The sequence below is a fragment of the Canis aureus genome, chromosome 21 (assembly GCF_053574225.1).
Source record: "Canis aureus isolate CA01 chromosome 21, VMU_Caureus_v.1.0, whole genome shotgun sequence".
NCBI classification, from domain to species: Eukaryota; Metazoa; Chordata; class Mammalia; order Carnivora; family Canidae; genus Canis; species Canis aureus.
Window position 1 is genome coordinate 5186075 of NC_135631.1, and position 24639 is coordinate 5210713.

Consider the following 24639-nt stretch of genomic DNA (forward strand, 5'->3'; position numbering starts at 1 on the left):
ATCATACTTGGGATTTCTGCACTTGAAGAAAGTAAGAAAATTCTTTTTTTTCCAGGTATTTTTACGGTTTCATTTTTTAAGTTTAGAATTTTTTTTTTTTTAAGATTTATTTATTTATTCATTCAGAGAGAGAGGCAGAGACACAGGCAGAGGGAGAAGCAGGCTCTATGCAGGGAGCCCGACATGGGACTCGATCCTGGGTCTCCAGGATCACAACCCTGGGCTGCAGGCAGTGCTAAACTGCTGCGCCACCGTGGCTGCCCTAAGTTTAGAATTTTAATCTACTTGGAATTTGTTATAAAGTGTGAGGTAAATCTCTAACCTTTTTTTTTTCTAGATGGCCACTCAGTTGGGGAACAAATAGAAACAAATCTCAATTTAATTGCAGTGGAACAAAAAGGGATGAAAATGATGCTATTTGAACATCATATCTCCTGTTCTGATTATAAGAAGGAAACCATTTTAGCACCCTTTTTGAAGAAAGCGGAATGAACAGGACATTGGATACCTCCTACCTACTCTTATAAGCCCCTGTTTATGCAGGGAGGAACTACTGCCTTAGATTAATTATTAAATCATAGTCTCTAGGGGTTGGCCGGTGGCAAAATCAACTCTTGTGAATCTATGCTTAGAGTGCTTAAAGAATGTAGTCTTTACTTTATGGAGTGTTAATCAGATTGGTTGCAGTTGGCATGCCTGGCATGCCTGTCCTTCAGGATTCATTCAGTAGTAGTCAACCTACAGAACTTGATGAAGAACTGGTGTTGCTCCCCAATCCATTTGTGGCAATGCCCAGGGGCTTCCCTATCAGATTTGGGCCTACAGGGACTTGCCTTGGCTTGTAATCATGATGGATGAGACTGATTTTTCTCTCGTAACTGTTTCTTCTGTTATTACACTGTTCGTAGCTCTGAGAGAAAGCCTGCATACCAATTTAGGGACAGACATGTAAGTTTTAACCCCTTAACTTTAGAAATTTTCTTTGGCAAATTATACTCATTGGCAATCTAAGAATTTACTTGGAGTCTTTAAAATGTTCTCATATTTGGTGAAAGGGCTTATTTGATTTGGCTGCTCAAGCTCCACCTGTGTATTGGTATGTTTGGCTTAGTCTTCTATTCACTTTGTTAGGAGCCCGATGTGGGACTCGATCCCAGGACCACACTCTGAGCTGAAAGGCAGACACTCAACCACTGAGCCACCCAGGTGTCCCACTAAAACAGTTTCTTGAAAGAAATTTCCTTTTGGCTTTAGTGTTGGATATCTTTTAAGAAGTGGAAGTGAATAAGAAATCTGGTAATATTTTCCCCCTTCACCAAGGGGAAATGGGTAAATCACATCAGTGGTGTACCAACTGATGTGGAAGGGTGTCTTGGTTTTCTCTGGTTTGGAGACCGTCCTTCCAAAATGCCAGCCTCTTTCATTTTTAAAAATTCACTTCCTTTTCTTATGTTAGCTATCTTGTGTCTTTCTTTTCTTTTTTTTTTAAATTTATTCATGAGAAAGGCAGAGGCAGAGGGAGAAGCAGGCTCCATGCAGGGAGACTGATGTGGGACTCGATACCAGGACCGCAGGATCAGGCCCTGAGCCAAAGGCAGATACCCAACTCCTGAGCCACCCAGGTAGTCCATCTTGTGTCTTTCCAGATTGCTTTCTTCAAAGTTTCAACCCTCTGATCCCACTGGAACTTCTGATTCATTGATCCAACTTTTCATTGTCCCTCACCCTCTTATATTCTCACCACTTTCCCCAACTTGAAAAACATACCAGTCATTATCATTTCTTTGTCTACATCATTTTCTTTACAAGCCCTGGGGCTACTCAGTCCCCCAGCATCATCATACACACTTGGCAGTAAGTACTGCATCCCAGGTCATATCCAGTTCATCTGTTCACAGTCACTTGATTGATGAGGCTGAAGGTGATGGAGGAAAACAGTTTCACTTTGAATGATCGTTAGCCTGACTTGTGTAGACTATGGTTCTGCCAAGAGATCAGGAGGAGTACAGTTCCCTAGTCCGTTGCTGTCTCTTTTCACTTCCTCTCTTAGGCTCACTCAGCTACTGGCCTACTTCATTCTTACTGAGAAAACAATCAGAAGGGAATTCAGCCTTTTTTTTTTTTTTTTTAAATAGTTATTTATTTATTTATGATAGTCACAGAGAGAGAGAGAGAGGCAGAGACATAGGCAGAGGGAGAAGCAGGCTCCATGTACCAGGAGCCCGACGTGGGATTCAATCCCGGGTCCCCAGGATCGCGCCCTGGGCCAAAGGCAGGCGCCAAACCGCTGCGCCACCCAGGGATCCCAGGAATTCAGCCTTCTCATCACACCTGTTCCCCTCTAGCATCTGCAGCCACATCACATTCCCTCTGGTTAGTTTCTTTTACCTAGGGCCAGTGCCCTACTTAACACCTTAGGGCCAGCTTGCTGCTGCAGTTCTTTGCTTCTTATATCTGGTTTTCCTGTTTACTGAATCAGTCTTACTAGCATTATAAATATTGTTATTCCCACTAAAAACTTTCCCTTGCTCGTTAACACCACTTCATTTCTGCTGTTTTTTTTTTAAGATTTATTCATGAGAGACAGGCAGAGAGAGAAGCAGGCTTCCTGCGAGGAGCTGGATAGGGAACTCGATCTCAGGACCCCAGGATCACCACCTGAGCCAAAGGCAGATGCTCAACCACTGGGACACCAACGTACCCCTCTTCACTCTGTTTTGTAGCGAAACTCTTCAAAAGCATTTTCTATGGTTTCTGTCTCCAATTAATTGCCTTCCATTTTCTCTTAAGCCCTTTTTATTTTTATTTTTAAAGATTTTATCTGACATGGAGTGAGCAAGTGAGCAGTGGGCAGAGGGAGAGGGACAAGTAGACTCCCTGCTGAGCAGGTAGCCCAACGCGGGACTCCATCCCAAGATTCCAGGCAGATGTTAAACTGACTGAGCCACCCACGTGCCCTGTCTTAAACCCTCTTTTTTTTTTTTTTTAAACCCTCTTTAATCAGATGTTCACTTCTACCATTCCACAGGAAAATTGCTTGTGATTTTATGTTGCTAAGTCACGTGGTCAGTTTCTTTTACCTGAAAAGAAGAAGGCTTCTTGTTCATGTCACATGCCCATTGTGGTGGTGTGGTGGTTCCTCTTTGTGTTAGTTCTCATGACTCAAGCATTAACAGTGAACATAGTGAATTGGGTGTTAAGAAATAGCTTTGTATTAAAAAAGGGAAGACTTGAATATAGAGTGTTAGGAGAGCTAGAGTAATGTATGTATGTGCAGATTACTGTGATAAATAGGGTGCCAAGCCTTATTGAGAAACTTGAGATTTGAGCAGATTTGAATGAGATAAGAGCCAAACAGACTTCTAGTATTCTAAGCGGAGAGAACAGCTTGAGTAAGGGCCCCAAGGTGGGATTGTAGCTGGCCTGTTAACAGGCCGGTAGGGGGAAGAATGGAGTGACAGGGAGAGAGTAGTAGGAGAGGAGGTTAGATCTTTAAATGATGGGGTAGTTCACGTAGGTCTGTTTGGCCTTTACTCTTGAAATAGTATTGTTTTTAAGCAGGGGAGTATGGTGTGATGCACCTTTTATAAAGAAAAAAATGGCTTTACTGAGGTACTCTTTCCTTTTTTTTCCTTTTTTTTTTTTTTTTTTTAAGATTTTATTTATTCATGAGAGAGAGAGAGAGGCAGAGACACAGGCAGAAGGAGAAGCAGGCCATGCACAGAGCCTGATTGGGGACTCCATCCTGAGACTCCAGGATCACACCCTGGGCTGAAGGCGGCCGGCGCTAAACTGCTGAGCCACCGAGGTGTCCCTAGGTACTCATGTCCATGAAATAAGAGTACAGATTTTTTAAGAGTACAGTTTGACACATTGATAAATCACAAGATGAACATTTTTTCACCCCAAAAGACCCTGTGCTGATTTGCAGTTAATCCCTTCAACCCCTGGTCCTTATCTACTTCTATCTTTGGTATTAGTATTTTGACATAATTGATTATTTTCTGTTCCTGAACAATTAATTTGACTTGCAGGACATAACACCTGGTTTTTCTACCTTTTCAATTTCCTCTGCTAATTTTTTCTCTTTCTGACCTCTTGATGTTAGAGGCTCCATAGTTCAGCTCTGAGTCTTTAGTAATCCTGTGGATTCAGATGCCATGTGAATATTAGTATTCCCAAGTTCAATCTCTGGTCCAAGTCTTCCAAATTTCAGATTCATACCCTGTTTGATATTTTGATATCAAAAATTTGATATTTTTGCTTGAGCATCTGATATTTCAAAACTTGTGTAAATTTGATCTTCTGACAGGTATCCTTTTCCACAATCACTCCTCTTATACCCTTCCCTCATCTCAGTTGATGGAGACCCCATCCTTCAGTTATCCTGGCCAAGAACTGGATTATACTCACATTCAGTCCATTAGGAATCTTGCTGGTTTTACTTCTCACAGTCTTCCAGACTTTTGGCCCTCTAGTAAGAGCCACTGTCCTCTCTTACCTGTATTTCCTAAAGTTCTTTCCCAGTTGATCTCACTGCTTCTACATCATCTACTGTCTACACAATACAGCAACCAGAATGCTCCTTTTTAAAATTTTATTATTGCCATTATTTAAGTAGGCTCCATCCCCAATGTGGGGCTTGAACTTACAACTCAGAGATCAAGAGTTCCTTGCTCTATTGACTGAGCTATGCAAGTTCCCCTTAGAGTGATGCATTTATTTATTTACTTTAAAAAGATTTTTATTTGTTCATGAGAGAGAGAGAGGCAGAGACACAGGCAGAGAGACAAATAGCTCCATGCAGGGAGCCCAACATGGGACATGATCCCGGGACTCCAGAATCACACCCTGAGCCAAAGGGAGGTACTCAACCACTGAGACACCCAGGCGTCCTGAGTGATGCTTTTAAAATGGAAATCACATAATGTCTTAGACCCCACCTCTTTAATCCCCCTACTGCAGCTAGAGGCTCTTCCTTTCAAATTTAGAATCCAGTGCAAAGTTTGTAAAGTCCTGCATGATCTGCCCTACTCATCTTTCAGTACTCTTTGTCCTACTCCTTGTCCTATTCCTTTGCTCCCTTGGCTTCATCCATACCATATGCTGAACATTTTACAGCCAGGCCCCTTCTCCCTTAGCGTTTACATTGGTGGTTCTCTAGATATTCCTTATAATCCTCCCATTTTTGTAAATGGCAGATTTGGGTTTTCTTTTTTTTTTTTTTTTTTTTTAAAGATTTTATTTATTTATTCATGATAGTTACACAGAGAGAGACAGAGAGGCAGATACACAGGCAGAGGGAGAAGCAGGCTCCATGCAGGGAGCCTGACGTGGGACTCGATCCCAGGCCTCCAGGATCGTGCCCCGAGCCAAAGGCAGGCGCCAAACCGCTGCGCCACCCAGGGATCCCTAGATTTGGGTTTTCAAGGTGAAAAGGAAGCTGGTAAGTTTTCAGGGCAGTAAAAATGAAGCTAGGGGCTGTATTCTCTCTTTTCTCCATGCTTATTTTAGTGGTATTGCCAATTCCCTTGGCCTTACCTACCATCTATATTCTGAAGATTCCCAAATGTTCATCTCCAGCTCCCTACTTTCTTCTCTATGCTCCAGCAGGCTGTCCACAAGGCAATGAAAGTTTGAGATTTGAATTTATTCCTATGGTTTCCTCTAATTTGGATAACTGCTGGTCTTTCCAGAAAGGTATATGGAATTTTTCTTTGAGGACAGTCAGTGGTCCTTGGTACATGCTTTTGAAATTCTGTGGCTATTCCTTGGTCTAGAGGGAAGGGATCAGAAAAGATGAGAAAAACTTAATTCTCACAAGTGGTGGTGGGGAAAGACTTCTTGATGTTGCTATTGAAACATAGGTTGGGTTTTTTTTATGTGCCAGAAATGTGCTGAGGTCTTCATGTGAAATCACCATACCCCTTCCTTTCTTTTTGTTTCTTTTAATTCTCTGTGTATATTACCTACGGTGGATGCCAAATCTGGAGGTCTCCAGAATTCTCCTGGACCCTCTTCAATTTATACTCTTTCTGGGTCAGTAGTTCTCAATCACTGGTGATTTCCGCTCCTTGTTCCCCACCCTCTGCTGGGACAGTTTGGCAGTGTGAAGTTTTTACTTGTCTCAACTGGGGGGATGCTACTGGCATGTAGTGTAGAGTCCAGGGATGCTGCCACGCATCCTACAGTGCACAGGAAAGAATTCCAATTCCTTACCACAAAGAATTACCTAGCCCTAGATGTCAGAAGTGCCAAGGTTGAAACCCTGTTCTAGGCAATTTTAATCAATTCCTTTCGTTTTGCATACTAACTAAAGTTGTGCTCTCCAGTAGGATAGCCACAGACCTATAGGGTTCTGTGAGTATAAAATTCCCATGGAGTTTCAAAAGCCTAGTACGAAAAATAATGATCATTCACGTTTAAATGATCATTATATCAAATTATATGAAATAATATATTGGATCTATTGGGTTAAATAAAATAATTTTACCTGTTTCTTTTTACTTTTCTAAATGTGGCTATTAGAATTTTTCAAATTACAGTTGACCCTTGAACAATATGCATTTGAACTATGTGGATTCATCTATATGTGGGTTTTTTCCAGTAAATACAGTGTAATGCTATAAATGTGTTTTCTCGTCCATATGATTTTAATATTTTCCTAGCTTTATTGTAAGGATACAGTATATAATGTGTAAAACATACAGTATATATTAATCAACTGTTTCGTGTTATCAGGCTTCCAGTCAACAGTAAGCTATTAGTGAAGTTTTTTGGCAATTAAAAGTTATATGTGGCTTTTTGGCTACACTGAAGGTCGGTGCCCTGACCTCCATATTGTTCAATATGTAGGGTCAACTACATATGTAGCTTGCATTTGTGGCTCACATTATATTTTTGTTGGATTATGCTGATCTGGATGAAGACTGAAATTTACTTCTCTTGTCCTAGACCTGTCTTCTGTGCTCAAAGTTCAGGGATCCAGAGACCTACATAGAGTTCTTTTTCTTGGTTGTCTTTTTTTTTAAGATTTATTTTTTAAGAATTTATTTGTTTTAAAGATTTTATTTATTTATTTGAGAGCACAAATAGCGGAGCAGCAGGCAGAGGGAAAAGGAGCAGGCTCTCCACTGAGCAGGGAGCCTGATGGGGGGCTTGATCGCAGGACCCTGGGATCACAACCTGAGCCAAAGGCAGATGGTCAACCATTGAGCCACCCAGGTGTGTTGTCCCTGTTCCCCCCCCCCCTTAAGATTTATTTTTAGGGAGAGCATGTGCAAGTTGGGGGAGGGGCAGATGGGGAGAGAATCTTCAAGCAGAAACCCCCCACCTCATCATAGAGCCCAAAGGAGGGGACACCTTGATTCCAGGACCCCAAGATCATGACCTGAGCCAAAATCAACCAAAGCTCAACCAACTTAGCCACCCAGATGCCCTTTCACCCATCTTTTTCTAACCACTCTGCCCTGCCTTTCAGGTCCTAGTTCACCAAACACTCCCTCCCTCAGGTCCTTCTTTCTATTTGGAAGGATTTTCCCCCTTGGCCACTTTTGGGCTAATTTCTTATCCTTAATATCTTAGCTTCAAGTCCTCCTAGTAGACACCCCCTCCCATTTTTCCTTACCCATGTATTTGGTACTTAACCCACTATTTTGCTTATTTAACATTTTCTTCACAAAACTGAAAGGTGATCAAGGAATTTTCCCCCATGCCAGGCGACAGCGCCTGATACATAACAGGCATTTAATAGTAAGTATGTAAACTATCATTTGAATTATGTGTTCCTCTGGAGAACATAATACCTTCTGCCCTTATCCCCATTCATTGCCTTAGCAGTCCTAGTCATTCAAGAAATGAGTGTCCTCATAGAACCAGGACACGAGCTCTATCTACCCTTGGGGTTCTGGCTTCCTTGTGGGGCCCAGGGATCTGTGCCTGTCTAATGAAGCCTGGCTTGCCCAGCCCTTTTTAGTGCAGTGTGATTCCAGATGGGAAGCATACCAGCACCAGTGTGATTCCCACAGTATTGGCCAGTTGCCTTGGATGACCTTGTTTAAAATTTCATTGTGTCTGTAAGGAGAGGTACAGTTCACACAGCCACTGAAGTATCCTGGCCACACCTCAACATGGAGGGAGTATGATACCTTTGGAGGGGAAAGCCCTTTCCCTAACCACTCATTTTCCTAATTCACATGGCCACTGCCCTGCTTCAGAGATACCAGAGCCAAGGGCAGTGCAGGACCACCATTACTGTGGCAGTCAGGTTCACCTTGCCAAATGAAGAAGCTTATTAAAAACCTTCCATTGGGATCCCTGGGTGGCGCAGCGGTTTAGCGCCTGCCTTTGGCCCAGGGCGCGATCCTGGAGACCCGGGATCGAATTCCACGTCGGGCTCCCGGTGCATGGAGCCTGCTTCTCCCTCTGCCTATGTCTCTGCCTCTCTCTCTCTCTCTGTGTGACTATCATAAATAAAAAAAATAAAATAAAAAAAAAAACCTTCCATTGTATCTCCTCCATGTAGATAGGGTTTTCCCTAAGACTGCTGGATCCCTTTGCCAGCTGCTCCTCTCCAGTAACTTCTTACTGTGGCTTTCTGCTATAGAGAACAAGCACTAGGTATCAGAAAGCTTTCCCTCAGCATGTGTTTGTTGGTGGTGGGGGGTGTTGGGGAGGGGTGGCCCAAGTCATTTAAACTTTTAAACCTCTATTGCTTTAATTACCAGGGCAGCCAAGAATGCTACCTCGTGGGGTTCTTGTGGACTAGCAGAGATGTTGGATAAATCATCAGATCTGAAGGGCCCTTGTATAGTTTGAATTTGGCTGGGACCTTTAAAGGATTTGGAAAACTAAGGCACTACTGATTTAAATAATCTCACCAGACTTTAGCTTCTCCTCTGTTCCTGGGGCTAATCTGCTATTTCTGGTACTTCAGTTCTCTTCAGCAGGAGAACATAGCCCAGATCTTAAAAGCCCTGAAGACGGGTTATTCTGACAAGTTGACAGCTTTTCCTAGTAATGCATTTTTATCTCTCTTTTCCTCCGAAATCTCCTAGGGCAGGAGACTGTTTGAGGACTACATTTGTGAGACAAATCCTGACAAGCCATGAAGTCCATCCTGGGCAAGCTGCTTCCTCTCTCTCTTTGGGCTGCCTTGTAGCCTCACAACCCTTTTTTGCGTTTCAGGCAAGCTCTGCACAGTGCATTGAGTGCTGAAGACCTGGTATCTTTTGTGACACATTGTCTATCTCTACAAGGCTGCCACTGGCCTAAAAGGTGGAACAAAGCTTGGGCTATAGTAGGACTTCTGCCAAGTAGAAGCTGTGGCAGGTCTGTGTCTCCCCTACCACCCCAGGGAAGATGTTGCAGTAGAACCCAGGGAGTTCTCAAATACCACCTAGGGGAATCTGGATGCTTTTTTTCTGGGCATCAATATTTAAATCAGGCTAGGATTTATTTTGCTTTGTACTTGAAGTGTCTTACTGTGCTGCTGCTGTGTTTGGGTCTTGCTTGGGCGGATGCTCAGAATCCCACCTCAAATAGTGGACTGCTCAGGAAGAAATTCATGGAAATGGAAGACCTGGGATGTTCTTCATTCCCATCCCCCACCCTGAAGCTGGGCCAGGGATATCCCCTTGGCCTTCATTATCCCTCCATTTTCCCTGTCTCTGTAAACTGGTAAGTTTGTTTCAAAGGGGAGATGTCTTTTCTTTCTTCCCCTTTTTTTTTTTTTTTAAATTATTCATGAGAGAGAGAGGCAGAGACATAGGCCGAGGGAGAAGCAGGCTCCTTGTGGGGAGCCCGATATGGGACTCGATCCCAGGACCCTGGGATCATGACTTGAACCATTGAGCCACTCAGGTGCTCCAAGGGGAGAGGTCTTAAGTAAGGCACAAAGAATAAGCAGTAGAGTTTTGGTAGAACCACATAAATAATTGCCCTTCTCTGAACTCACACAATGCTTTTACATTTCTCCTAACAATTAACATTTTTGTCATACCATCCTCTCAGCTGAGACCTTATCTCATCTCCCCTGCCCCTCAGAGGTGCCTTGTGCAAAGCCCTTAGGGCCTGGCAAACAACAGGTGTTAAGCAAATGTTAGGGTAGGAGGGGTTCATGCAGTTATTTATGGGTTGATTAACCTCAGGGATTTAAACCCTACCCCTTTGGACTATCCCTAGAATCACATGCCTTTATGAATGAATGATCCTTTTCTTGTCTATAGGGTATTTTTTTTTCCCCTTTAAAATGTCACTTTTTTTTTTTTTTTTTGTCTTCATCATTAGGGGAGAGACCTCTGTTAAATATCCCATAAATTTCACATTTATATTGCTATTCATTTTTTTCCTTTCCAGAGTGATCTTTTAAGTGAATTTGATTCTTAAAGAGGTTGATTCTGTTATCCCCAAACTTAAAACTGCTTAATGGCTTCCAGTTAGTCTTTTAAGGTGAAGATGAAATTCCTAACACAGCCTTATAAGGCTCTAGTGAACTGTCCCTGTAACTTAACCTCTTCACATGCCTACTGCAGTTTATTCCTGCCACAGACTCCCTTTCTGGTTTCTCATGGATGCCATGGTCTTCTTGATCAGGGGCTTTCATATGCACTACTTTCTCACTTGGACTATAACTGCCCCATTCCCTGTCCACCAAAGTCAGTCACTACTGTTTTCATAGCATCCTGTACTTGACCCTCCATGGTACATATCAGAGATGTAATTAAGGTTTGCTTCTCTGTTAGGAACCACATAGGCCTTCATTCATCACTCAAATCTTGGCTCATAGTAGGAATTCAAATCGTTGATGAATGAATTCAGGAGCTTTTTAGCGTTTTGAGAGGCCTCATGGGACTCTGAAATGGTCTATCGTGAAACTTGGTCTTGTGAATAAAAGGGATTTATGCTCACAACATGCAATTTCTCCTGGTATTTTTTAAAAATAAATTTTATTTATTCATGAGAGAGAGAGAGAGAGACAGGGAGAAAGAGGGAGAAGCAAGCTCCATGCAGGGAGCCCGATGTGGGACTCGATCCGGGGTCTCCAGGATCATGCCCTGGGCTGAAGGCGGCGCTAAACCACTGAGCCACCCGGGCTGCCCAATTTCTCATGGTATTAATGGAGATTTAGAAATAAAAACATTTGTTCCTACTCAACAGTTCTCTTTTTTTAAAAAAGATTTTCTTTATTCTTGAGAGACATAGAGGCAGAGACACAGGCAGAGGGAGAAGCAGGCTCCATGCAGGGAGCCTAACATGGGACTCAATCCTGGGACTCCAGGATCCCGTCCTAGGCTGAAGGTGGCGCTAAACTGCTGAGCCACCGGGGTTGCCCTCAACAGTCCTCTTACATTGGCTGAAAACTAACCCCTTTCCCAGTGTTAACCTGTTTTTTGGGGGGAATGAAAGGGTTTTTTTTTTTTTTTTTTTTAAAGATTTGAGAGAGAATGAACAGGGGGAGAGGGTGAGGGAGAAGCAGACCCCCTGGTGAGCAGGGAAGCCTATGTAGGGCTTGATCTAGGACCCTGTGATAGTGACCTGAGCTGAAGGCAGACACTTAACCCACTGAGCCACCCACGTGCCCCATGTAAGTTTTTTTTTTTAAACAGATGGAAATCCCTGCCCCTCTGACTGTTTTTTTGTTTTTAAGATTTTATTCATTTATTCATGAGAGACGGAGAGAGAGAGAGAGAGAGGCAGGCTCCATACAGGGAGCCCGATGCGGGACCGGATCCCGGGTCTCCAGGATCACGCCCTGGGCCAAAGGCAGGTGCTAAACCACTGAGCCATTCAGGGATCCCCCCATGTAAGTTTTTAAGGGAAAAATATTTTGTAGGATTTTTCCTTGCTCATAAGGGAACTTATTTTGCCATCTAAACTGTCCAGTATAATAGCCACTAGCTACATACTGTGACTAAAAAAGTTTCTCAGCTTCACTAGCCAATTTAAGTACTATTTAATTGCTACATGTAGCTAATAGCTATCAATTGAGGACAGCACATATCTAGAACACTTCCAACACTGCCAAGTTTTATTGGAGAGAGCTGATGTGGAACTGTTCCTAGACTATTTTATCTTGCCAGCAAGACAGGAATCAAAGTATGTTAAACTTACATTAAAAGTGCTTATGTGCCTGTGAGCATGAGCGTGCACACACCCCCACCGAAGAGGACCTGAGATTTTGGTGAGGCCAACAAAACGTGTACATATTTCTTTATTCTGCCTGGTGCCTGGTACATCAATTATAAGGGAATCCCAGTACCTCTGCCTTTTCCTTCATGTAAAAGAGCCCTGCCTTTTTAGGGAATATTGAAGCTAACATGGGCCTTGTATACTTTTAACCTCTTCAGACTGTTGTATCCTAACCCCCCAAAACCAGGAAAAATTTTGCTTCACTTGGGTTAGATTTTTTTTTTTTAAGTGGGCTTCAAGCCCAGCATGGAACCCATTGTGGAGCTTGAACTCACAACCCTGAGATCAAGACCTGAGCTGAGATCAAGACTTGGATGCTTGACTGAGCCACCTAGAAACCTCTGTCAGGATTATTTTAAATAGAAAATATGTGAGGGAGGGGCATCTGGGTGGCTCAGTGGTTGAGCATCTGCCTTTGGCTCAAGCTCCAGGGGAGTCCCACATTGGGCTCCCCACAGGGAGCCTGCTTCTCCCTCTATGTCTCTACCTCCCTCTCTCTCTCTCTCTCATGAATAAATAAATAAAATCTTTAAAAATAATTTAAAAAATATGTAGGAAATGCTATAAAATTAGATTAAAATTCACAGAATTTACACATGAGCATTTCCACATAGGTTTCAATACAGAAAGCTTAAGTAGGATTGAGTCTGTCACTAATCTTGCTTTTATGGAGACCTAAGCCATGATAAAATATAATGTTCATAAATCTCAAAAAAAATTCCGTAGACACATTTAATTGCAGAATGTTGTTACTGCTAATCATTAACACCCCACTCTTCTGCTAAAAATATGACATGTTCTCCTTTGATCTCTCATAATGGTTATTCATTTTAGCCATAGTCTAAACCTAGCAAAATACTAGCACCACAGGAAGTGAGACCTCTTTAAGTAGTTCATAAGAGAATTTAATTGAACTTGTACTATGAAGTCATTGTTCATTGAATCAACCTGATAGGTCCATGGCAATATTGCAGTTTACCTTTTTCCTGATACCGGGGTTTTAACCTGGGTTTGCTAGCCTGTAAGGTGGAAAGAGTAGCTTTGATTATTTAGAAATTAATTAAGATTCTATTAATTAATAGAATTAAGGAACCTGACCACGAGCAGTAGCATACTTATCAATGTCTCAAGATTCTGGATAACTTTTCTCCACCCATTGTTGAGGCCATATTACTTAGACCTCACTAAATCCTTCCTTTTACATCTAAATTTCAGGCATCTACTCATTTGAATTTTGTAGTTTGAGCACTACTAAGAATGAACCAGAAAATACTTGGTAAAGAACAGTCAACAAACACAAAAAGGTACTTAAGTGTTAGAAACGTTTATTTGTCAAAATATTAAAAAAAAAAAAAAAGTGGGAGGAGTGAAGTAAAACAAGGCTAAATTTCAGCTAATGCTGTACCACGATCACAGGTCAGACATAAAACAAAACAAACAAACAAAACAACAACCCCCACCCCCAAAACCCCAATGGTCCTAGCAGTTTCAGATTAGCTTCAATGTTAGAGTCCAGAGCTAACAGAAGAGTAAAAGGTCTCTTGCCACTACATGGTCATTTTAAAGGGAAAGGAGATGTTGCAGGTAGACAGGGAGAAGGGTTCAATTCCTAAGGAAAGCAAGATAAGAGGGGGTTCCACTGTACAGGAAAAAGGGGATGCCAGCATAATCCTTACCTAGGGCTGCTCAGAGGCTGAGAATGTAAGGAATGGAGTGAAAGGCTACAGAGACTAGTATCAAGAGGAAAGAAAAGTCAACTTAGAAGAATTAAATTAAGAAAGAAAACATAGTTGGTCACAAACTCCTTTGTTTACTGAAACATGAAGCAATGGAAACATCCCGGCAAGGGGGACCGCGCGGAGCAAGTTCTCATATATGACCGCAGCCCGAGGGTTCAGTCCGCAATTATCCTACCTGAAAGAGAGCACAACACAAGAGGCTTACACAATGCCTGGAGAGCAGCTTGGTTCCGAGTACAAGGGCCCTGGTCCCGTCCTGTATTCCAGGGGGAAAAGAACAAAGAACAAAACAAAACCAAGTCAGACTGGATCAAACTTATATCCCATATAATTACCAAGGAATCTACTTATAGCTACATATAAGAAGCAATCTGCAAGACTGCTGTGTTGGTGATAAGATATATCTTTCTCATGTTCTAATCCATCTTTTAAGCAAGACAACCTCTGTGATACAAGGGTACTGTCCTTGCAACAAAGGGCAGACACATAACTATAAAAAACCATAATTTAATTTTTTGCATCCAGAAAAAAGCAGATGATGTCAAGATCTCAAATATGGCCAACTGCACTACTCTAAATTTGTTTCATTTTATTCTTCCATAGTAAACAAGGTTTCAGAAATGACAATCAAAGGGTATCAGGGAACGGTTCAGTCACCCTCCAATATACCTACATGTCATTACTGTCACAGATTTAGAACCATAACTCCAGTAGTTCCCCTACTTGGTCAAACCTCCCTTACCAAATCAAAAGAAGAAATCCTAAAATTCTCTAATTCTTCCACTGATGATGGGAACTCCAGACACCAATGGCTGGGGGAAAAAAGAAGTTAACTCACACCAAGTTCCTCTACTTATTACAGACAAAGGGCCAAATCTTGGTCTTGATCTGTACCAACCGACTTCAAAAGTTGTGACGTTCTTGAATCAGTTCTGCTAGGGTGAGACCCAAATTCAGATCCCCAACAGTTCTGGAGTATTTCATCCTGGCAGCCTCATTAACATCAGGCTCCTGGGACTGCAACCAACTCAGGGTTATTCAGTCCATTTGAGGTTCACACCTGGAAGGTAAGTTTCTTTAAAAGTCATCACTAAAAAGAGGTTAGTTGAACAACCACTGCTTGCAGTCAAAATTCACTTTAAAATACCTTAGTGATACCCTTCTAAAGCTACAATATGCTAATTTAACTATGAAACACATTTGAGGAAAACAGAAGTTATCTGGTAGATACCACCTTTAGAGAAATATCCCACTTCGTGGTAGATCCAGCTGCATTAAAAATAAAAATTAAGGCAAACTACACAAGCTGTTAAGATTACGTACTTCATGCACATAAAGACACACTGCTACACAATGGTCTTAGGAGATCCGTTTTTGTCATAGTCATATAGGATATAATTTATCACAGGTTCAAACCATTATTTGCTTCTCACTACATATAAGGGCAAATTCCCATTGCTTCATTTTCTTCTATATGTATATACCAATGGGATAAGTTAGGAACCCTGGAAACTGTTCAACAGCCCTCCCAATTCAAGTGATGCTCAATTTCAAGATACAAGGAAAACCATGAGAATAGAAAGTTGTCATGATGCCATTTCCACTCAAATGAAATTTATCTAGAAAATCCTACTAATTATTCTTGCCATTCCAACATCTTTGGTATACATTTTCTGAAGTAGGAAAAATTAAATTTCTGGGGTCATCACCAGTGGGATTTTATACATTTGGAAATTACCTGTTTTATCTAGTTCCTTATGTGTTCCCCTTGAACAAAAACCAAAACAAAAGTTGCTTGGAAGAAATGAGAAGTGTTTGGGACTCTAAATGTTAGTAACAGGCTATGCAGAAATATGGCTTCAAGAGCTCATGCATAAGGTGTCTGGACTACTAATAAGGAAAGGACTCCATGGGATAGTGGCACCAAAACATTTTGCTTTCAAGTGTCTTAGAACCAAACACCTATAGCTTATTGGACTTTATTTGGCTTATAGATCTACTATATTAGTTTCCTCTGATAAAGGCTAATGACCTAAGTAGTTATATTAGCAAGTGAGAAGTCTAAAGTTGTAGTTAAAATTCTCACTGTGACATTCATTATTAACTCCAGGACCCGTATTCTTCTGCTTACATCGCGACTTTTCCAATGAAGAGAGTTCTGGAGTCTGCCAAGGCTGAGTGAATTCTGACTACCTCTAAATTATCAGATGACTTCAAAGTACTTAACCTCTCTGAGCCTTCATTCTTTTCTCTGTAAAAGAGAAAATATTTTAAAGGCTTACTGTATAGATTAAATGATACAATGTACCAAGAGGGCACTCAACAAGTGTTCTCTTAACTATGTGTCTGTAACCCAAATTGCTTAATTAAATAATATCCTCACTAACGGAGTTTGTTGTTATTCTCTCTGAAGGAACAAGCTGGTTGGAGTCATAGACTAAAAAACCTCAACAGGCCAAATGAACCTCTGGCCTAAGCTAGAGAAATGCTTCACACTAATATGTAAATTTTTACTTCTTAGATACTGTCCTGACAGCAAACAGGTGGCTTTAGCCTCCTCTATGCAGCACTGATCTCTTTCAAGGTAACTATAGAGTCTTAACCACACCCACCCCACTCTCACCTCCAGTTTTTAAAAGGCTGAGTACCGCGCTCGGTCCACATACTGCTCCCGCTCATACCGGGCCATGTCATATAGAGAATTCCGTGCAGCTGCTGAAGCCTGAGACAGCTCACTCTCTGGCCCATAACCGTAGCCCTCTCCAACTGTGGGGAGCACAGCTGCAGCACGACGCAGGGGGCTCCTGTCCCTTCCATAATAGGAGGAAGTGTTGGCAGCGGCAGCAGCCATAGCAGCCGAAGTGGCAGCAGCACCTGAGTTCGGCAACAGGTGTCTGTCGTAGGGATCAACAGAAGTGGAGTTGAGGTGACTGGTCACAGCTGTGCTCTGGACTTGAGGCAGATGGGACATGGACTGCTCCGCGTAGTTGTACGCAGAAGCTGCTGCTGCCGCTGCCACTGCCTCATAAGAGCGGACCCGGTAACGCTTATAGTAGTCGAGTGCTCCATATGCATCGTTGTAATACATGGATTCCCCGTAGCCCATGGTGTAAGGCGTGCGCACTGCTCCATACTGTTCGTTATACTGCTCGGTAAAGTCCGCCACACGACCTGTACGATCTACTGGACACTCTTTTGACCAGTGCCCCTCTTTCCCACACCGATAGCAGCCACTCTGGTCTCCCATCCCAGGGGCAGTCCGAAGTCGGCTTGTGGATAACTGCACGTGCATCCTTTTGCCTTGAGGAAATAGATGTAAGAAGACTTATTATAACTCACTGGCATTCTTTAATCCTCCCAAAATCAAAGTAACTAGTTAGCATAAGACACACATACATACACACACTCCTGCAACCTATTTCAGCAATCCCCTCCAAAAGAAGAGTGAAGGTTTAATACAGATGAGAGAAAATCTGAATCCTCAGAGACCAGTCAATACTTTCTACTTTTATCAGGTAGCTTGATTCCCTCCTACTTCTGTCTCCACAACTTTCCCTTCCTTCCTCTGGCCCCCAACACAGAAACTGAAAAACTTCCCACTGCTAATACTGGTTATAACTGTAATGATTCAAGACCTGCCAATTTTCCCAAATAGCCAACAAAACCTCAGTTATGCCAGATTTGAAAAGTATCTTACCAACCTCTCACTGATTTACTCAGGGCAATATAGGGCCTCAGCAATTACTGTAGCTTAAAAACCACGGCAATCTTCTGTTCATCTTGTTTCCTCCAGCCATTTTTGCAGGTGTCACCAGAAGGCTATGTTGGATACACAAATCCTACCTGGCACATCATCTGCTTCACCTTAGTACCTCTAGGAGTTATGTGACTCTCCAGATTTCAACCCCCCACCCATGTTTTTCAGCAAGGGCGAATCCGTGCCTACTGTGGAAAGAAAACTTGACCAAGGTCTCTCAACAGCAAGAATTAGATATTGAAGCAGTACTCATTTCTTAGAGACAGTGTGTTCCCAAAGAATTCAGCATTTCATCCAGCCATGTGGTTCACAATTCTTCATAGGGGATTATCTACTTGTTAGAAAAATGCATCATTTGCCTAAAAGCCTCTGGGCATCCATACAAACAAGCAACACCCATTCTTCAGGAAATGGCCAGCACTACAAACAGCTAAGAGAAGAAACAATCTTTGCCTTGGGCTTGTGTACCAGCAAGCCCAGGGGCCCTTACTGATGAAAGCATCCAAGGTCTTTAAAAGCAGTTTGAGGAAAGGAATATTCTTGGCAGTATTTAGTCCCAAACTGCCTAAGACTTTGGAGATCAAGTCAGTATTTCTCAAATTGTAGCCAAAAGGCAGCCATTACAGATGCAGAGAACAGGGGCTTCACATCACTCTTAAGGGCTGCTCAGAACAAATCCCCCCTCCGCAATCAGCAAGTTGCTCTCTCTTTAACAGACCTTGTTCTGGATGCAGCTATGCGATAGGAGGCCTCGTGCTCCACCATCCTGTTGGAAACAGCCCGATTCAGGACGGCAGCCAGAACAGCGCCATGCACTGACCCTGAGAGGGGAGCGGGTTAGTGCAGTAATAATCACTTTAGTCAAACTCCGTTCTGCCCAATGTCTAAGATTCCTACCACCCCAGTTTCTAGTAGTTGTCACCTCCAACTTAAAACCCTTTCTTTAGCAGAACAAAGATGCTCAGGTTTTTACTTCCCAGCTGCGAGCAGAGAGGGAGCATCCACCATCACCACTGATAGTCAACAATACCAAATGGCAGTAATTCTCTGCAGCATTTAGCTACCCATTGTTTTCAGAGATTTAAATACTCCTAACTCTACGAAGTTATTAAGGACCACATGCTAACTATGCTTAGAACAGAAACACATTTTTTTGCCCTAGTTTATATCCCAAATGTAGAGCTCCCTGATTTAGACTGGAAGACTAAGTTACTTGGTTTTCAAACATGCATGGTGACATTAACCTATGTGATAGACACAAACTGCTTCCATTCTGAAGTCGGAATAACCATGTCAATCTAAAAAGCCAATTCAGAGACCTAAAAGTACATTTTTTAAAAATTTCAATTTAATTTGCTTTTTACTTTTATAGATTCTGGCCCTGGTTTTGTTTTTCTTTTTTTTGAGAAACAAAACCCAGTGATTTTTCCTTGATATTTGTTACTACATCCAATCTTCATTCCTGTTTTATTGAAAAAAACTCTTAAGTTTATAAACATCTATGTTTATAAGATGTTTATAATCTACCTCTGTAGCAGCTGTAAAAAAGATTCAGGTAAAAAAATTTTTTTTAAATAGAACTAAAAAATCTGTAATAGAAGTATTTTTGCCACACAAAAATTTCCAAAGATTGTAACTAGGTTTTTAATTTAAATCCCCTGAAGTTATTAGAACTGAAAAATACTGTGCTTCTCTATTACCTTAAGGAACCAGGGCAAAGAAAATTGAAAGATTAAATTCTACCACTTTGCTACACTTGGAGAGGCCAAAGCTTAAAGATTTTATTAGACCTCCAAAGTTACTGAAATACACTGCCAACATTTCCCAGAAAACTAGCCTAATAGAAGTGTTTTCTTTTGAAAGCTGGAACAGAAGAGATTATTAAAAATACTGAGAGATGGGCAGCTTGGGTCCCAAATGCTGAGCTCCTCTCATGTGCCAGGATTCAGAGAAGGCTGGGGGTGTAGCTAATCCACAACAGGACTCCAGTTTAGTGCCCATTTACATATGGGGAGAAACAAGACACCTGAACTCTTATATACCATTCCCAACTCAGTTGCTTGAACTGTTACTTAGGAACAGCTTTTTGAATTAGGGTCTTCCAATGCAAACTGTTTGCTAATTCAACAGTGGTTCAGTTCACTGCTGCTTGTGGAGAGGAAACAGGTCTTGAAAGACCCAGGTTAACTCAGGTTCTGCTGCTTCCTTTTATAAGTCATAAATGCAGAAGCCTAATGGCACTATTAATAAATGTTCAAAAGATGTTCAAAGTGGCACTCTTAAAGGCCACCTTTGGTAGGAAACGACTAAAAAGGCTTTATCGACAAATGTGATCAATTGGTATCTAGATTATATTTTCTGTAAAACTGCAATATGTATCCCATGCTAAACTTTCTCTTGTCATCTGGAAAAAAACAGAGCTGGTTATAAAAATGTCTGAATGTATAACTCAGAGTAGAGTGCTTTCTTCGGAGTAGATAAGCTAAGAACATGAAAACCAAATAAAGGATTCTTTTCCAATGATTACATTTTAAAGAATTTCATGGATCACTATTACTAAAACACCCACTCCTAGAATAATCAGACTTGCTTTATTAAAACACGCACTCTTCCCAAGCCAACTCCCCCAATTAAATGACTTATGCATGCATGCTTTTGCCCTTATCTTTTTATTCAATTGTATATTAAAAAGGTAAGGACATGCAGTATTACATTACCAGGACATCTTTGCAGTTTGTACCCGACTTTAATTGCAAATCTTTTTACATTTTGTTACCTGTCAAGAGAAAACCCCTATTTTCCCTCCACACACTGTCCATTCATGATCCCATCTCTATCAAGTGAAAATTAAAAATATTCTTAAAGCTGTATGAAGTGCAACAGCTTTCCAAAATAATAAAAGAAAAATATAAATAAGAGACGTGAGAAAAGCTATCACATTTTAAATAAACCTCTAACCGTAATAGAAACACACTCATTGTTCCAAACAACACTCACCTTTCATCATATAGTGCTTACTGTCAATACACTTTCACATCTATTACCTCATTCTAGCCTCACTACCATCCTGTGAGGGAGGTACTGCAGGGATCATTAATTCTATTTTATAAGCGGGGAAAATGAAGCACAGAGAGATTAAAACACTTGTCCAAAGTCACACAATTAGTTAATGGTAGCAAGTTATCTATAACTTTTACCCTCTGCTTTAGAGAGGAGCTAAAGGTCAAGACACCACTGGCTGAGGCCAGAGAGATCTGACACACTATTTGCAATCTACAGTACTTGCAAACTTTCTTACCCTTTTCTGTTCAACTTTTCTTCTTCTCCCATTTCTTTTGTTTTCTAGGTTTAGCAGAGAACACTTAAGTATTTATTTCTCAATAAACCTTTTAGTGGCACTCAGAAAAAAATAGTGTTAACTTATGAACCTGAGAAGTGGCTATAAACGTGTGGGTCAAGATGATACTGTCAGCAAAAAACTTGTAGAACAGCGCTGCCCAACAGAACTTTCTAAGATTGATGGAAACGTTCTGTATCTATACTAATAAAGTCACAAATAGTCTCATGTAACTTCTGAGTGCTTCAAATGTGTACAATACAACTGGAAAACTCAAAATTTATTTAATAGCCACATGTTGTCTAGGGGCTACTATATTAGCACAGTGGCAGAGTCTTCAGATAACCTTGAGGTATTAATGATAACCTTTGTACCTTTATAATTGGTAAAATTATACAATACATACCATGCCACCTTTACTGGAACCTTTCAGAAGCAGGACCATCATTTCATTCAATCTAGTCTTTAAAATTTTTTCTTTTTTTACATTAGGGTTAAATAATAGTAGGTGGAGAATAGTCCAATGGCATGGGTTTTGGCCCTGCCTGTATAGTTCATAGACTGAACAAATTTGAGCATTCAAAAGTTACTTCCCCAAATTCAGGTTCACCATTCAGGTTTATAATATAGAGATCCCTCTAGATGTCTCTGTCCCTCTTTCCCACAACAACCTATCACATAAAGCAATAAAGAGTATAAACCCTAATCATTTAAACTCTCAAATATAAAGCTTCCTGGTCATAACAAAAGCAGGAGGTAATCCGCAGACTTTTATCCCCACTTCTTTGAGGTACTTATTTGCCCAGATTAAACTTCCCACAGCACTCAAATGAATGAAGACTATGGGATAAAGTAACCCAGTTTGTGACTCTACACAGTTGTTGAGGAACATTTTGGCAAATAAATCTGAAAAGGGAGTGTTTGCTTCTCCCAAGAGTAAACTGTGCTTAAATGTGGTGAACATGCAATCTTTCTATTATATCCAGTTAAAATAGAAAGGAAACCACCACCCTGACAGCCGCCTGGTCCTGTGTTCTTGTCTCTGTCTTGACCTAGACCCCACTACTCTGCCACCCAGACCCCAGAGCAGTTCACCTTGAAACTCTGTGTTGTCAAGGCCCCTGATGGCTTCCACTGCATCCTCTGCCCGCTCCATGTGTACGAAGGCATAATCTTTCACGATGTCACATTCGATGACTGGACCATACTCCTCAAACTTGGCCCGAAGCTCTTGGTTTGTACAGGTGGGACTGATGTTGCCCACGTGTAACTTGGTTGAGGCTTTGCTCTTATTCTTGCTGGCTTCCACGTTGATGTTCACCCCGTGCAGCTTGTAGTGGTGCAGGTTGCGTATGGCATCCTCGGCGGCCGTCTTGTCCTCTATGTGCACAAAGCCATAGTTCTTAATGATGTCACACTCCAGCACCTTCCCATACTGCTCGAAGAGTGAGCGGATCTCCTGCTCTGTGGCCTCCCGGGGCAGGTTTCCGATGAACAGCTTCACCATCCTGATAAGCGCCTGGGAGAGAAGAAATAAGATTTCCAAAAGTTAAGGGTGGAGTGGGAAATTTCAGGGCATTGCATTTTGGTCTAATCCTCCAAAGAAGTTCTTGGCACCTTCAAGATTCAAGATCTCACATAAACGTTATTATTTTTTTTTTCTTAATAGGAAGAAAAGGTTTGTACATAAGAGGTAGTGTGAGGTGTGTGACACCCAAACAGGAGGTCAGGGTCAGCATGCACTGCACCGTCTATTATCTCCGTGGAATGAGACGCATTTAAATAACAGAGTTGGCTGTTTTATGTCTTAAAATACTCTTTTTGGGGTGCAGGAAAGAGAAGAGCTCAAGAAGGGGGCAAGACGCATGTATTTTGAATGTCCCTGATAACGAGGTTTTGGAGGGAAATCGCTGTACCTCTCCTCCGTGCGGTATTACCCTCAAAAATACTCCAAGAATAAAGAGGCTTCCTCGGCCCCATCCCAGACCCTCAACGACCCAACCTCCAGCTCTTTCGCCCCAACAAAGACTCACTCGACCCCTGCCCCGCCCCCTCCGGAGACCCGGCCCCGCCTCCTCCCGTTGTCTTCAACGGACCTCCCGCAGCAAGAGAAACCCAAACCGTGGGCCGGCCCCGTCCGCTAGAGGCCCAGCCCGGCCCGCCCGCGGGCTCCCCGCACACCCCCACAAGACCCCCTCGCACCTCCGGGTGGCGGCGGCGGCGGCGGCGGCTCCCGCGTCAGAGAGAACCCTACAAAATGGCGACGGCCGCTCGAGCCTCGGCGCGACCGGGCCCTACCTCGCGCGCCAGCTCACGCACGCGCGAGTGCGCGCGGCCTCCTTCCCCTCCCCCTCGCGGGAGCCGGGCGACCAATCCCGCGGCCGCATACAAATGGCCGCCCCAGGCTAGGCTCCCAGCCGCCTCGACACGGGGGCGGGGCCAGCTGGTGACGGCGCCGCGGAGCCGAGGTCAGCCCGCCCCCAGTCCCGGCTGGCCAATCAGCACCCTGGAAGCGGGGGTGTCGGGGCTCAAGCGTCAGAAGGACTCCGGGCGCAACCACTACGGTGGTGTAATCAGGCTCCCGGGGAGTTGCTAACATCACAATGGATCGTGCTGTTGGGCCAGTTAGGGCGGGAGGGGAGCTGATGACAAAGGGTTATCTCGCTGGGTCCTCTAAACGGGGGCTTTCTTAGCTGGCTGGCCAGCCTCTTTGGGAGCTTGGGTCAACATTTTAGAAACACAGAAGAGCCGCATTTTCAGCAAACGTAGTCAGTTTTTGTAGAGCTTTAAATATAACGATATTTTTCGCTGCAAGCATGTTATTCACTGGTGAGAAAACAGAACCAAAGATGGCAGAGCTGGGATAGTTCTAAGAAGCATTGTATCCTGGCTACATTTATCGGTCACATCTTGTTTGTGCGTGGATATATGTGGGCTCTTTCTCTCTCTTGTTAGAGCATTAGCTCTAATTGTATGTCCCTCGCAGTTCCTGGTCCGTGGTGAATATCCCAAAGGAATACTTAGTGCAGAGGCCCAGAGAAGTTCCTTGTTTAGGGCGGGGCGCGGGGACTGGGATGAGGAAGCGTCTCCAAATCCACACCAGCTGCTGGAGGTCTAGGCAACCTGGGCTCCGGGCACTTTCCGGCGTTCAAAATTCAGCTGTGGTCCACGGGCGCCTCCTAGTGGCAAAAGAAAAGCTATTAGATGGGTTAGTCACTGTCACCCTTGAACAAAGAAGGGACGTGTATAGAGATGGATGGACCCAGCTTATCTCTGAGTGGAGTATGCCAGGGTGGTTGTCAATCACCTTCTTCATTGTGGTGGCTCCATAGAAGCTTCTCTGATACCATCAGGCACAAATTCCCCAGGCTGCCCTCTTCCTCCCTAGCTACTTTGATATTTCTTTCACTGAATTTTTTTGGTTTCCCAGCCATTTCAGAAGAGGCACTGACTGTCCTTGCAATTTTAATACAATTCATGATTTCTCCCACCTAATTCTATCTACCTCTCCCCTTCCTTCCTCCCCTTGGTCATTTCCAGTTTCTCTCTACACCTAGACTTTTAAAACACGTATAGGGACCTCCTCACCCATTTCTAAAAGAGCTTTCACTCATCGT

At 42.7% G+C, this 24639-nt stretch overlaps 2 protein-coding genes across 12 annotated transcripts in view; one reads left to right on the forward strand and one right to left on the reverse strand.

Moving 5' to 3' along the window:
• Positions 1-16314, forward strand: part of LOC144292378 (RNA-binding protein 14) — a 45789-nt gene extending 29475 nt beyond the window's left edge. For 2 of the 3 annotated variants that reach the window (XM_077862553.1, XM_077862548.1), the window contains 2 exons: positions 13405-13493; positions 16039-16314. In XM_077862553.1, coding sequence (XP_077718679.1) covers positions 13405-13469 — 65 coding nt within the window. In that variant the 3' untranslated portion in view covers positions 13470-13493; positions 16039-16314. The remainder of the gene's footprint in view (positions 1-13404; positions 13494-16038) is intronic. The other variant, XM_077862547.1, reaches the window with a different exon arrangement.
• LOC144292379 (RNA-binding protein 4B) lies at positions 13495-23423 on the reverse strand. Of its 9 annotated transcripts, none has more exons than XR_013359807.1 (5): positions 23225-23413; positions 22118-22541; positions 16552-17228; positions 14827-14988; positions 13495-14103 (listed from the first exon to the last, which is right to left on the reverse strand). XR_013359807.1 is itself a non-coding variant. In XM_077862557.1 (4 exons), exons 2-3 carry the CDS (start codon positions 22527-22529, stop codon positions 16561-16563), a joined length of 1080 nt encoding a protein of 359 aa, XP_077718683.1. In that variant the 5' UTR covers positions 22530-22541; positions 23225-23414; the 3' UTR covers positions 13495-16179; positions 16552-16560. The 9 variants fall into 9 exon arrangements, 5 of the variants coding, with proteins under 5 accessions (XP_077718683.1, XP_077718682.1, XP_077718681.1 ...); XR_013359806.1 differs by having other exon boundaries at positions 13495-14184; XR_013359805.1 differs by having other exon boundaries at positions 14767-14988.
• Positions 23424-24639: the final 1216 nt, after the last annotated feature.

Excerpts from the sequence above, each read along its gene's own strand:
- LOC144292379 (XM_077862557.1), bottom strand. The coding sequence starts at position 22,529 with ATGGTGAAGCTGTTCATCGGAAACCTGCCCCGGGAGGCCACAGAGCAG. Across the intron at positions 17,229-22,117 it reads TGACAACACAGAGTTTCAAG|GCAAAAGGATGCACGTGCAG; the intron begins GTGAACTGCTCT and ends TATTTCCTCAAG.